Genomic DNA, 12933 nt, shown 5'->3' with positions numbered 1-12933 from the left:
AAAAAAAAAAAAAAAAAAAACAAGAGTCAATAAATGATTTTATAAAATAAGGAGAGGACACCATTGCTGATTTCTTACTCTATTTCCTGTCTTAACTCTATTTTTGTCTCCATTTTTTACTGAAAAATGGAGACTATTTTGATTTAAATTTTTTTTTTTTTTTTTTTTTAACCATCTCAGATAGATCTAAAAAACAAAAAAGAAAAGGCATTGGTATAGTGAATGACCTAATTCTGGAGTGTGGGGAAATTGGGGGGTAGCAGTGGTGGTGGTCAAGGTTCGTCATAAAAGAGGGTGGGACCCTATTTCCCCCCTCTTGTCAATGGGCCGCGCTCAGTACCCTCACATGCCACCATTTAAGCCACCTTCCCCTAATTTTGCATATTTTCTACTCAATAAATATCAAATTTTCTTAACCGCTTCCCATTCGCTTGTCTTCTGGTCTACACAATTATTTGGTCCATATGTTTGATGTATAACCGTGTACTAAACAATTTTTTCAATCGCCTTTCTTCTTTCTTTCTTTACCGTGCCTACTCCAATCCTTTCGGAGACCTGGTGGCTTATGTGCGACCTATGACCCACGTCTCCTATTTGTTCAGGACGGGCGGTATGAACTCTAATTCGATCTAGATATTCAATCCCACTACTAACATGCTCAGTTGACTCCTTAATCTTGATAGGAAGATGGCTTATTCAATAATTTGTGCTTAAGGATAACGAACTTTGGATGAACTAATGCGAATGGGTGTAAGCCTCGCTGCTCGAAAACACCCAGTGCTGACCACACTGAGAGAGACGAAAGCGCAGGTAACACCAGTTGGCGATGTGGCGTTAAGCATCCCTAGTGGTACGAAAAGAGAGGTCGTGATGATATCATCTTCGTCAGTATTCCTCAAATTTCAATCCGTTAAGAACTTTTTCCTTAAATTTGAGTACGTCAAAAACTCGTTACACATATCTAAGTAAAATTTATGAGTAATAATGCATATATATGTACTATGTGATGATTGCAAGTAGATTTGGCCACCATCACGTTAAGTTGAAGTTCACATAACTTCAGGAACAAGATTATAACAATTTGCACTACTATCGAAGTAAGTGAATTTATTATTGAATGTTATATGAGTTAAAATGACGTATTTATGCCTATGGCATTAATGAGAATATTTTATGAGATTAATGTTTATGATGTTGCATCTTATATTTAAAAGTGGCGTGTTTATATTTGTGAGATCTCATGTATCCATTAAATCCATATAAGTATGAAAATGAAATATAACATATTCACATTCCCTTTTGTCTATCACTCTTTCACGCTCTCCATCTAAATAAATCGATTGAAATTTTTAAAAGGTATGTAAGTTGATTCATCTAAACATTAAATGCTTATTCATATTCATAAAGATAACAATATTTATTTATTTTTGTTTTAGTTCATGAATGGTTAAATATTTTATTTTAATTGGTTGGATTTTTTATACCTCACCTCTAGTAAGAAAAAGTCTTTGACTCCACGAGAACTCCCTAAATTTTAGTTGGAAGCTAAATCAAAACTAAACTAGTAGGCTCATAGAAAAAAAAACGTATTTATTATGAATTATTTAACAAGAACATAACAAAAGCACGACTTTTGTTATCAATTACGTAGACATTTTAATCTTTTTTCAGTTATATAATGCGTGTATATATGTACATGTATATGATATTTATCCAAAACTTAAAAAAAAAAAATCCATCCCAATCTAGAACTTGAGTCCTCCATGTAAAGAAACTAACCAAAAAGTTATATTGTTATATGAGCACGAAGATTGATGATCATTAGAATGGAGCTTGATGATAGAAATCAAATTAGATTAGCAATGGTGAGTTAGGAGCAGTGAGTTTGAGTTTAAAGTTTGTAGGAATTATTAAGGCATGAACTGTAAAATTTGAAGTGTACCACCAAATCAAATCCAGCTGACGAATCCTATGATCTTCAGCTCAATTTATAAAACCCACTCCCTCAACTGTGCTTCCAGCTCCCTTCTCACACTCCTCTCTCTTTCACTTGCTCCAATGCTTCCCTCTCCCCCATTTTCCTCTCGCCTTCTTCTCCTTTCACTTCTGCTTCTCTTCTGCAATGGAGTCCATTCCAAATCTAAATCTCCCTCTTCCCCTGTTTCTCCTAAAATTGGACAGGGCTACCGTTTAATCTCTGTTCAACAAACCCCCGATGGTGCTCTCTTGGGTCGCCTCCAAGTTAAGCAACCCAACAAGATTTATGGCCCCGATATCCCTTACTTACAGCTCTTTGTCAAGTATGTTCATTTTCATTTTATGTTCTGTTTTTTACCTTACATTCTCTGCATTTCCTTCATTTTCCTGATTTTGGGTTTCTTTTTTAAGGCATGAGACAAACGACCGCTTGAGGGTTCACATCACCGACGCGGAGAAGCAGAGATGGGAGGTGCCGTACAATCTCCTACCGAGAGAGCAGCCGCCGGTGTCGAAACAGACCATCGGAAAATCGACAGAAAACTCCATTACAGGGTCGGAGTACGTCGGCAGTAAACTAATTTTCAGCTACAAATCGGACCCATTTTCGTTCGTGGTGAAAAGGAAATCAAACGGTGAAACCCTTTTCGATTCGAGCTGTTCTGAATCAGACCCATATAGCAGTTTGGTGTTTAAAGATCAATATCTTGAGATTTCGACGAAATTACCGGAAGAGGCTTCGCTGTACGGGCTAGGGGAGAACACACAGCCGCATGGGATTAAACTGTACCCGAACGAGCCTTACACTCTGTACACAACGGATGCGTCGGCCATAAATCTAAACATGGACCTTTATGGGTCTCACCCGGTGTACATGGACCTGAGAAATGAAGGGGGGAAGGCGTCGGCACATGCGGTACTGCTGCTGAATAGCAATGGGATGGATGTGTTTTACAGAGGGAAGTCTTTGACGTACAAGATCATTGGAGGGGTTTTGGATTTTTACTTCTTTTCTGGGCCTTCACCACTTGACGTTGTTCAACAGTACACTTCACTCATCGGCAAACCTGCTCCCATGCCTTACTGGGCCTTCGGTATCATTCTAGTTCAATCTCTGTGTTGCATTTACATTTCTTAGGCATTTAAACTAACTGATTTTTCATATCTTAAGTTTGTTGTCTGATGTTCTGGTTAAATAATTTAATGAAAATTGAATGCAAGAACTAATTATTATATTAGACCATGACTTAATCAGATAACTGGTCAAGACCCATGTTGTAAAATTGGTTGAACCTTCAAACCTTCATCCTTAAATTAAGGAAAAAGGTTGTTTTTGCACTCTAATGTGTCTTTCTTGGAGGGAAGATATCTATATATATATATATACATTTTCTTTCCTTCTATGATGTTTGGTAGGTGTTGGGTGGTCCATTGGACAAGCTTTTTAAGTGTATTCAAGTCTCATTTACTTATTTTTGCTTTTTGAATCAACCTTTAGATCCAAAGGATATTATATTTCATCATAAAGTATATATTTTCAAAAAAATGAAAAATTTAATTTCCAGCCTTTTGTATAAAGTTGAGGCCCTACGTGTTTTCATGATTTTTCCTTTCCATTATTTTCCTAATCAATTATTGATATCTTCATAACTTGTAATGAAATATGTTCTGTTGGTGTGTCTAGGATTTCACCAATGTAGATGGGGTTACCATAACTTATCTGTTGTTGAGGATGTTGTTGAGAATTATAAAAAGGCTAAAATTCCTCTCGACGTTATTTGGAACGATGACGATCACATGGATGGACACAAGGATTTTACTCTCAACCCGGTTAATTATCCGCGTCAAAATCTTCTAGCTTTCCTAGACAAGATACATAGTATTGGCATGAAGTATATTGTGATTATCGACCCGGGCATTGCTGTTAATTCTAGTTATGGCGTGCATCAAAGGGGTATGGAAAAAGACGTTTTCATTAAGTATGAGGGTGAACCATACTTGGCTCAAGTTTGGCCTGGCGCTGTGAACTTCCCTGACTACCTTAATCCCCAAACTGTTTCGTGGTGGATCGATGAGGTCCATCGCTTCCATGAACTCGTCCCTGTTGATGGCTTATGGATTGATATGAATGAAGCCTCAAACTTCTGCTCAGGATTGTGCAAAATTCCTAAAGGGAAAAAGTGTCCTAGTGGAACTGGACCTGGTTGGATTTGCTGCTTGGACTGCAAGAACATTACGAAAACAAGATGGGATGATCCACCATACAAGATCAATGCTTCAGGATTGCAGGTGCCCATAGGCTTCAAAACCATTGCAACCAGTGCAGTTCACTACAATGGTGTTCTTGAGTACGACGCTCACAGTCTCTACGGCTTCTCTCAATCCATTGCAACGCACAAAGCCCTTCTCAGCCTGGAGGGAAAGAGGCCTTTTATCCTTTCCCGCTCCACATTCGTCGGTTCGGGCAAATATGCAGCTCATTGGACTGGCGATAACAAGGGAACATGGAATGACTTGAAGTACTCTATTCCTACCATGCTTAATTTTGGTATATTTGGAGTGCCAATGGTTGGTTCTGATATATGTGGGTTCTATCCAGCGCCCACCGAAGAACTATGCAACCGTTGGATCGAACTTGGCGCGTTCTATCCATTCTCGAGGGATCATGCCAATTTCTATTCCCCAAGACAGGAGCTTTATCAGTGGGAATCGGTTGCGAAATCTGCCCGAAATGCACTTGGGATGAGGTATAAGCTCTTACCGTATTTATATACCTTGAACTACGAAGCTCATAATACCGGAGCGCCAATTGCTCGACCGCTGTTCTTCTCATTCCCAGATCTTAAGGAGTGTTATAATGTGAGCACTCAATTTTTGCTTGGGAGCAGTGTTTTGGTATCCCCTGTTCTTGATAAGGCAAAGACCAAAGTGAGTGCAATGTTTCCTCCAGGCACTTGGTACAGCTTGTTTGATATGAGGCAAACTATAGTCGTAAAAGAAGTTCAATCTCTGTCTCTTCCTGCACCATTGCATGTTATTAATGTGCATTTGTATCAAAACACCATTCTGCCAATGCAGCAAGGTGGATTGATTTCAAAGGAAGCTCGTAAAACTCCGTTCACTTTCATCGTGGCCTTCCCTGCCGATGAAAGCGAAGGAGAGGCCAAGGGAACACTGTTCCTCGATGACGATGAACGTCCAGAGATTAATCTAGGGGACGGTCTATCGACGTACATTGAACTCTATGCAACTGTCAGCAATGGGAGTGTTAAAGTATGGTCTGCAGTTCAAGAGAGCAAATTTGCTCTCGGAAAGGGTTGGATCGTTGAGAAACTTATCGTATTGGGGTTAGATGCAAGCAAGCGGGCGAACTCCCTCGAGATCAACGGAGAAGCTGTTGCGGAAGGTTCGGGTATTGAGTTGTATGCATCGGAACAAAGTTATCAGCTGGATAAACTAGAGGATGGAGGGGATAAGAGGAAAACTGCGATGGTAGAGGTTAAGGGATTGTCTTTGGCAGTTGGTAAGAACTTTGAAGTCTCCTGGAAAATGGGATAGAAGGTAGAGAGGTAGTTCTCTACTCTAGTTTGTCTGATTCAACGGCTTTTTTGCTTTCATAATTCTCCTTTACTTTGTTTTAAATTGGTTGGTGGCTTCTGTTTTTGTTTCCTCCTGCTTTTATGGAAAAGAGATGAGCTAAAGCATATCTTCATCCTTATCCATTGGAACAAGCCTTGTACTTCTTGTGTTCATCGTTTATTTAGTTTGAGAATAAAGTAAGTGTACAACGTTGAGATGCTTGAAGAGTGCTTAGAACACATCATTCATAGTTGACAAAATGACTACGCAAAATAAAAGTACAAAAATACTAAGTTCATGAGATTATAACATCTAAAAATAGACACCAATCTAGTCTGACCCTTTGATGCACACATTCACCTCCATCACTTTATCTAGGCCTCATCTAAAAAAAGAATTGAATTGAAGTAGCATGAATGAGTATAAAAACATTCTGTAAGCCGCTTGTAGTTCTTAATTCATGCTTTAAGACTTAGGTTATCAATTCATTCATTTGTTTAGTGTCTTATTCATACTTAGGAGTTCGCTCGAAGTTATAGACTTTTCTTAGACTATACCATAGGTTTACTTAGTTCACTTAAGCTCACCATCACCTACTAAGTCAAGTCTTACTGCGAATACACTTCCTAAGCACGAGGCTACCTCGAGGATGATGATGAGATTGACTATACCTAACTATAATCAATCCTGAAGAAAGGGGAAGCAGAAAGGGTAGATGGGACAGCCCTCGGGGAAATTGAACAATAAGGTGTGTTCTACACTGCACCACCTCATGCGAGCATACCATTGGAATCCATCATTCCAACAGGATGGGGTTGGGGTCCAGATGTTGAAGAAGGTTTTTGCTTAGATGTTCTACTAGTCCCTTTTATCAACTTCATCATCGTCGTCATGATTATCATCATAGACTAATGGCTCATAGGCCATGAAGGTGTGACCTAAGCATTCGTTTCCAACTCATAGTCCTCCTCATATCGTTATAGACACTTCATTAGATTCTCTAATAGGATTTAGTTGACATTTTTCTAATAGGCCCCATAAGACCAATAAGTGATAGAATAAAGTAAATTGGAGATTTACTTTATTCTATAGTGCCATCTAGGTAGCCCAAAAGCTTCGTACTCCATAGCTAGGGGAGGAGTTGGGCACACCATATGATAAAGTTGTTTTTGGGGAGACGGATTGTGACAGCGTAGTGGAGAGTGATTAGGCCAAAGGTCGACGCCATGGTAGATGAGATAGTGTTGGAGATGGTGGATGGGGAGGAGGAAGAAGATATGATAGACATTGTTAATGAATAAACCTTGGCTCGGATACCATCTTAGGTTGAATGTCACTATGACCTATATGGGTAACGACTTCATATATTTATAGATGTGTACAATGAGGATTATATAATAGGCCTTGAACCATGGTAACAAACCAGTAAATCAGTAAATTCTCCTTGATCCATGGTAAGAAACAAGGAAATCAGTACAATTCTCCTTGATCCATGGTAAGAGTAGATTCTCCTTGATCCATTATAAAGAATCAAGAAATTAATAGATTCTCATTGATCCATGGTAAGAAACCAGTAAATCAGTAGATTATCCTTGATTCACGATAATGAACCTGTAAATCAGTAGATTCTCCTTGATCCACGACAATGAACCAGGAAATCAGTATATTTTCCTTGATCCATGGTAACGAACCAGGAAATCAGTAGATTCTCCTTGATCCATGGTAACGAACAAGGAAATCAGTACATTCTCCTTGATCCATGGTAACGAACAAGGAAATCAGTACATTCTTCTTGATCCATTCTACGGAACCAGGAAATCAGTAAATTCTCCTTGATCCATGATAAGGAACCACGAAATCAGTAGACTCTCCTTTATCCATGGTAAGAAACAACGAAATTAGTACATTCTCCTTGATCCATGCTACAGAACAAGGAAATCAATAAATTCTTCTTGATCCATGGTAAGGAGCCACGAAATCAGTAGATTCTCCTTCATCCATGGTAACGAACCAGGAAATCATTACATTCTCCTTGATCCATGGTAAGGAACTAGGAAATCAGTAGATTCTCCTTAATCCATGGTAAGGAACCAGGAAAATCAATAGATTCTCCTTGATCCATGGTCACGAACCAGGAAATCACTACATTATCCTTGATCCATAGTCACGAACTAGGAAATTAGTACATTCTCCTTGATCCACGATAATGAACCACGAAATCAGTAGATTCAACTTGATCCGTGGTAACGAACAAGGAAATAAGAAGATTCTCCTTCATCCATGGTCACGAACCAAGAAATGAGTAGATTCTTCTTGATCCATGGTAAGGAGCTAGAAAATCAGTAGATTCTCCTTGATCCATTATAAAGAACCAGAAAATTAGTAGATTTTCCTTAATCCATGGTAAGAAACCAGTAAATCAGTAGATTCCCCTTGATCCACGATAACGAACAAGGAAATGAGTAGATTCTCCTTGATCCATAGTAACGAACCAGGAAATGAGTAGATTCTCCTTGATCTAGGGTAACGAACCAAGAAATCAGTAGATTCTCCTTGATCCATGGCAACGAACTAGAAAATTAGTAGATTCTCCATGATCCATGGTAACGAACCAGGAAATTAGTAGATTTCCCTTAATCGAGGGTAACAAACTAGGAAATTAGTACATTCACCTTAATCCATGGTAACGAACCAAGAAATCAATAGATTCTCCTTGATCCATGGTAAGGAATCAGAAAATCAATAGATTTTCCTTAATCCATGGTCAGGAACCAGGAAATCGGTAGATTCTCCTTGATCCATGGTAAGGAACTAAGAAATCGGTACATTCTCTTTGATCCATGGTCACGAACCAGGAAATAAGTAGATTCTCCTTGATCCATGATCCATCATAACGAACTAGGATATGAGTACATTCGTCTTGATCTATGGTAATGAACAAGGAAATAAGTAGATTCTCCTTGATCCATGATCCATCATAACGAACTAGGATATGAGTACATTCGTCTTGATCTATGGTAATGAACAAGGAAATAAGTAGATTCTCCTTGATCCATGATCCATCATAACGAACTAGGATATGAGTACATTCGTCTTGATCATAGGTAATGAACAAGGAAATAAGTAGATTCTCCTTGATCCATGATCCATCATAACGAACTAGGATATGAGTACATTCGTCTTGATCTATGGTAATGAACAAGGAAATAAGTAGATTCTCCTTGATCCATGATCCATCATAACGAACTAGGATATGAGTACATTCGTCTTGATCTATGGTAATGAACAAGGAAATAAGTAGATTCTCCTTGATCTATTGAAACGAACTAGGAAATGAGTACATTCTCCTTGATCATAGGTAATGAACAAGGAAATAAGTAGATTCTCCTTGATCCATGATCCATCATAACGAACTAGGATATGAGTACATTCGTCTTGATCTATGGTAATGAACAAGGAAATAAGTAGATTCTCCTTGATCCATGATCCATCATAACGAACTAGGATATGAGTACATTCGTCTTGATCTATGGTAATGAACAAGGAAATAAGTAGATTCTCCTTGATCCATGATCCATCATAACGAACTAGGAAATTAGTACATTCGTCTTGATCTATGGTAATGAACAAGGAAATAAGTAGATTCTCCTTGATCCATGAAACGAACTAGGAAATCAGTACATTCTTCTTGATCTATGGTAATGAACAAGGAAATAAGTAGATTCTCCTTGATCCATGATAACGAACTAGGAAATCAGTACATTCGTCTTGATCTATGGTAATGAACCAGGAAATAAGTAGATTCTCCTTGATCCATGATCCATCATAACGAACTAGGATATGAGTACATTCGTCTTGATCTATGGTAATGAACAAGGAAATAAGTAGATTCTCCTTGATCCATGATCCATCATAACGAACTAGGATATGAGTACATTCGTCTTGATCTATGGTAATGAACAAGGAAATAAGTAGATTCTCCTTGATCCATGATCCATCATAACGAACTAGGATATGAGTACATTCGTCTTGATCTATGGTAATGAACAAGGAAATAAGTAGATTCTCCTTGATCCATGATCCATCATAACGAACTAGGATATGAGTACATTCGTCTTGATCTATGGTAATGAACAAGGAAATAAGTAGATTCTCCTTGATCCATGATAAGGAACTAGGAAATCGGTACATTCTCTTTGATCCATGGTAATGAACAAGGAAATAAGTAGATTCTCCTTGATCCATGATCCATCATAACGAACTAGGATATGAGTACATTCGTCTTGATCTATGGTAATGAACAAGGAAATAAGTAGATTCTCCTTGATCCATGATAACGAACTAGGAAATCAGTACATTCTTCTTGATCCATGGTAATGAACCAGGAAATAAGTAGATTCTCCTTGATCCATGATCCATCATAACGAACTAGGATATGAGTACATTCGTCTTGATCTATGGTAATGAACAAGGAAATAAGTAGATTCTCCTTGATCTATTGAAACAAATAAGAAAATTAGTAGATTCTCTTTGATCCATTGTAACGAACAAGGAAATTAGTAGATTCTTCTTGATCCATGGTTACGAACCAGGAAATCAGTAGATTCTCCTTGATCCATGGTTACGAACAAGGAAATCAGTAAATTTTCCTTGATCATTCTCCTTGATCCATGTTCACAAACCAGGAAATCAGTAGATTCTCCTTGATCCATGGTCACGAACCAGGAAATCAGTAGATTCTCCTTGATCCAAGGTAAGGAACCACGAAATCATTAGATTCTCCTTGATCTAGAGTAAGGAACTAGGAAATCAGTAGATTCTCCTCGATCTAAGGTAACGAACTAGGAAATCAATACATTTTTCTTGATCCATGGTAATGAACTAGGAAATTAGTAGATTCTCCTTGATCGATAGTAACGAACTAGGAAATCAGAAGATTCTCCTTGATCCACGATAAGGAAACACCAAATCAGTGCATTCTCCTTGATCCATGCTACAGAACAAGGAAATCAATAAATTCTTCTTGATCCATAGAACTAGGAAATCAGTAGATTCTCCTTGATCCATGGTAATGAATAAGGAAATCTGTAGATTCTCCTTGATCTAGGGTAACGAACCAGGAAATCAGTAGATTCTCCTTGATTCATAGTAACGAACCAGGAAATCAGTAGATTTTCCTTCATCTTCATCCACGGTAAGGAAACACAAAATCAGTAGATTCTCCTTCATCCATGGTAAAGAACTAGGAAATTAGTAGAATCTCCTTCATCCATGGTAAGTAACCAGGAAATCAGTAGAATTTCCCTCATCCATGGTTACGAACTAGGAAATGAGTAGATTCTCCTTGATTCATGGTCACGAACCAGGAAATCAATAGATTCTCCTTGATCCATGGTCACAAACCAGAAAATTAGTAGATTCTCCTTGATCCATGGTAAAGAACTAGATAATTAGTAGATTCTCCTTGATCCACGGTAAGGAACTAGGAAATCGGTAGATTCTCCTTGATCCACGGTCATGAACCAAGAAATCGGTACATTCTCCTTGATCCATGGAATGGCCAGGAAATTAGTACATTCTCCTTGATCTATGGTAACGAACCAGGAGATCAGTAGATACTCTTTGATCGACAATAAGGAACCAGGAAATCAATACATTCTCCTTGATCCATGGTCACGAACTAAGAAATCGGTATATTCTCCTTGATTCATGGTACTGAACCACGAAATCAGTACATTCTCCTTATTCAAGGGTAAGGAACGACGAAAACTGTAGATCCTCCTTGATCTAGGGTAACGAAGAAGGAAATCAGTGGCTTCTACTTGATCCAAGGTAACGAACCACGAAATCAGTACATTCTCCTTGATTTAGGGTAACGAACGAGTAAATCAGTAGATTCTCTTTGATTCATCGTAACGAACCAGGAAATCAGTAGATTCTCTTTGATCCTAACGAACTAGGAAATCAGTAAATTCTCCTTGATCCATGGTGACGAACTAGGAAATCAGTAGATTCTCCTTGATCCGTGGTAACGAACTAGGAAATCAGTAGATTCTCCTCGATCCATGGTAATGAACCAGGAAATCAGTGCATTCTCCTTGATCCATGGTAACGAACTAGGAAATCAATTAATGAACCAGGAAATTAGTTGATTCTCCTTGATCCATGGTAACGAACTAGGAAATCAGTAGATTCTGAATGATCCATTGTAACAAACCAGGAAATGAGTAGTTTCTCCTTGATCGATGGTCACGAACAACGAAATCAGTAGATTCCTTGATCCATGGTACAGAATTAGGAAATCAATAGATTCTCTTTGATCCATGTTACAGAACCACGAAATCAATAGATTCTCCTTGATCCATGGTAAGGAACTAGATTATCAGTTTAAGTAAATTAGTAGATTCTTCTTGATCTTGGGTAACAAATCAGGAAATCAGTAGATTCTCTTTAATCCATGGTAAGGGACCAGTAAATGAGTATCTTCTCTTTGATCCACGGTAAGAAACCAGGAAATCAGTACATTCTCTTTGATCCATGGTAAGGAACCAGGAAATCACTAGATTATCTTTGATCTATTGTAATGAACTAGGAAATCATTAGATTCTCCTTGTTCCATGGTGACGAACCAGGAAATCAGTAGATTCTCTTTGATCTATTATAACGAACTAGGAAATCATTATAGATTCTCCTTGTTCCATGTTGACGAACCAGGAAATCAGTAGATTCTCCTTGATCAAGGGTAAAGAACCAAGAAATCAGTAGATTCTCCTTGATCCATGGTAACGAACCAGGAAATTTGTAGATTCTCCTTGATCCATGGTAAGGAACACAAGAAATTAGTAGATTCTCCTTGATCCATGATAAGGAAACAAGAAATTAGTAGATTCTCCTAGATCCATGGTAACAAACCAATAAATTCTCCTTGATCCATAGTAACAAACTAGAAAATCAGTAGATTCTCATTGATTCATGGTAATGAACCTGAAAATCAGTAAATGCTCTTTCATCCATGATAACGAACCAGGAAATCAGTGGATTCTCCTTAATCCATGGTAACGAACTAGAAAATCAGTGTATTCTCCTTGATCCATGGTAACGAACTAGGAAATTAGTAGATTCCCCTTGATCCATGGTAAGGAACCATAAAATTAGTAGATTCTCCTTGATCCATGGTAACAAACAAGGAAACGAGAAGATTATCCTTGATCCACGGTAAGAAACCACGAAATCAGTAGATTCTCTTTCATCCATGGTAACGAACCAGGAAATCGGTAGATTCTCCTTCATCCATGATAAGGAATCAGGAAATCAGTAGATTGTCCTTGATCCATGGTAACGAAACAAGAAATCTGTAGATTCTCCTTGATCCATGGT

General features: G+C 38.2%; 1 protein-coding gene across 1 annotated transcript; it reads left to right on the top strand.

Moving 5' to 3' along the window:
• Positions 1-1894: 1894 nt before the first annotated feature.
• On the top strand, positions 1895-5781 carry LOC111462048 (alpha-xylosidase 1-like). The gene is made up of 3 exons (XM_023105715.1): positions 1895-2300; positions 2389-3071; positions 3662-5781. The coding sequence occupies exons 1-3, from the start codon at positions 1972-1974 to the stop codon at positions 5533-5535; spliced, it is 2886 nt and encodes a 961-aa protein (XP_022961483.1). The 5' UTR covers positions 1895-1971; the 3' UTR covers positions 5536-5781.
• Positions 5782-12933: the final 7152 nt, after the last annotated feature.

Source organism: Cucurbita moschata, unplaced genomic scaffold (genome assembly GCF_002738365.1).
Source record: "Cucurbita moschata cultivar Rifu unplaced genomic scaffold, Cmos_1.0 Cmo_Scf00002, whole genome shotgun sequence".
NCBI classification, from domain to species: Eukaryota; Viridiplantae; Streptophyta; class Magnoliopsida; order Cucurbitales; family Cucurbitaceae; genus Cucurbita; species Cucurbita moschata.
Note: the sequence above shows the minus strand (reverse complement) of the source record. Positions and strands in the feature narration are given on the sequence as shown.

Coding starts and splice junctions, on each gene's coding strand:
- LOC111462048 (XM_023105715.1), top strand. CDS start 1,972: ATGATCTTCAGCTCAATTTATAAAACCCACTCCCTCAACTGTGCTTCC. Junction 2,301..2,388: donor TACTTACAGCTCTTTGTCAA/GTATGTTCATTT, acceptor TTCTTTTTTAAG/GCATGAGACAAACGACCGCT. Junction 3,072..3,661: donor CATGCCTTACTGGGCCTTCG/GTATCATTCTAG, acceptor TGGTGTGTCTAG/GATTTCACCAATGTAGATGG.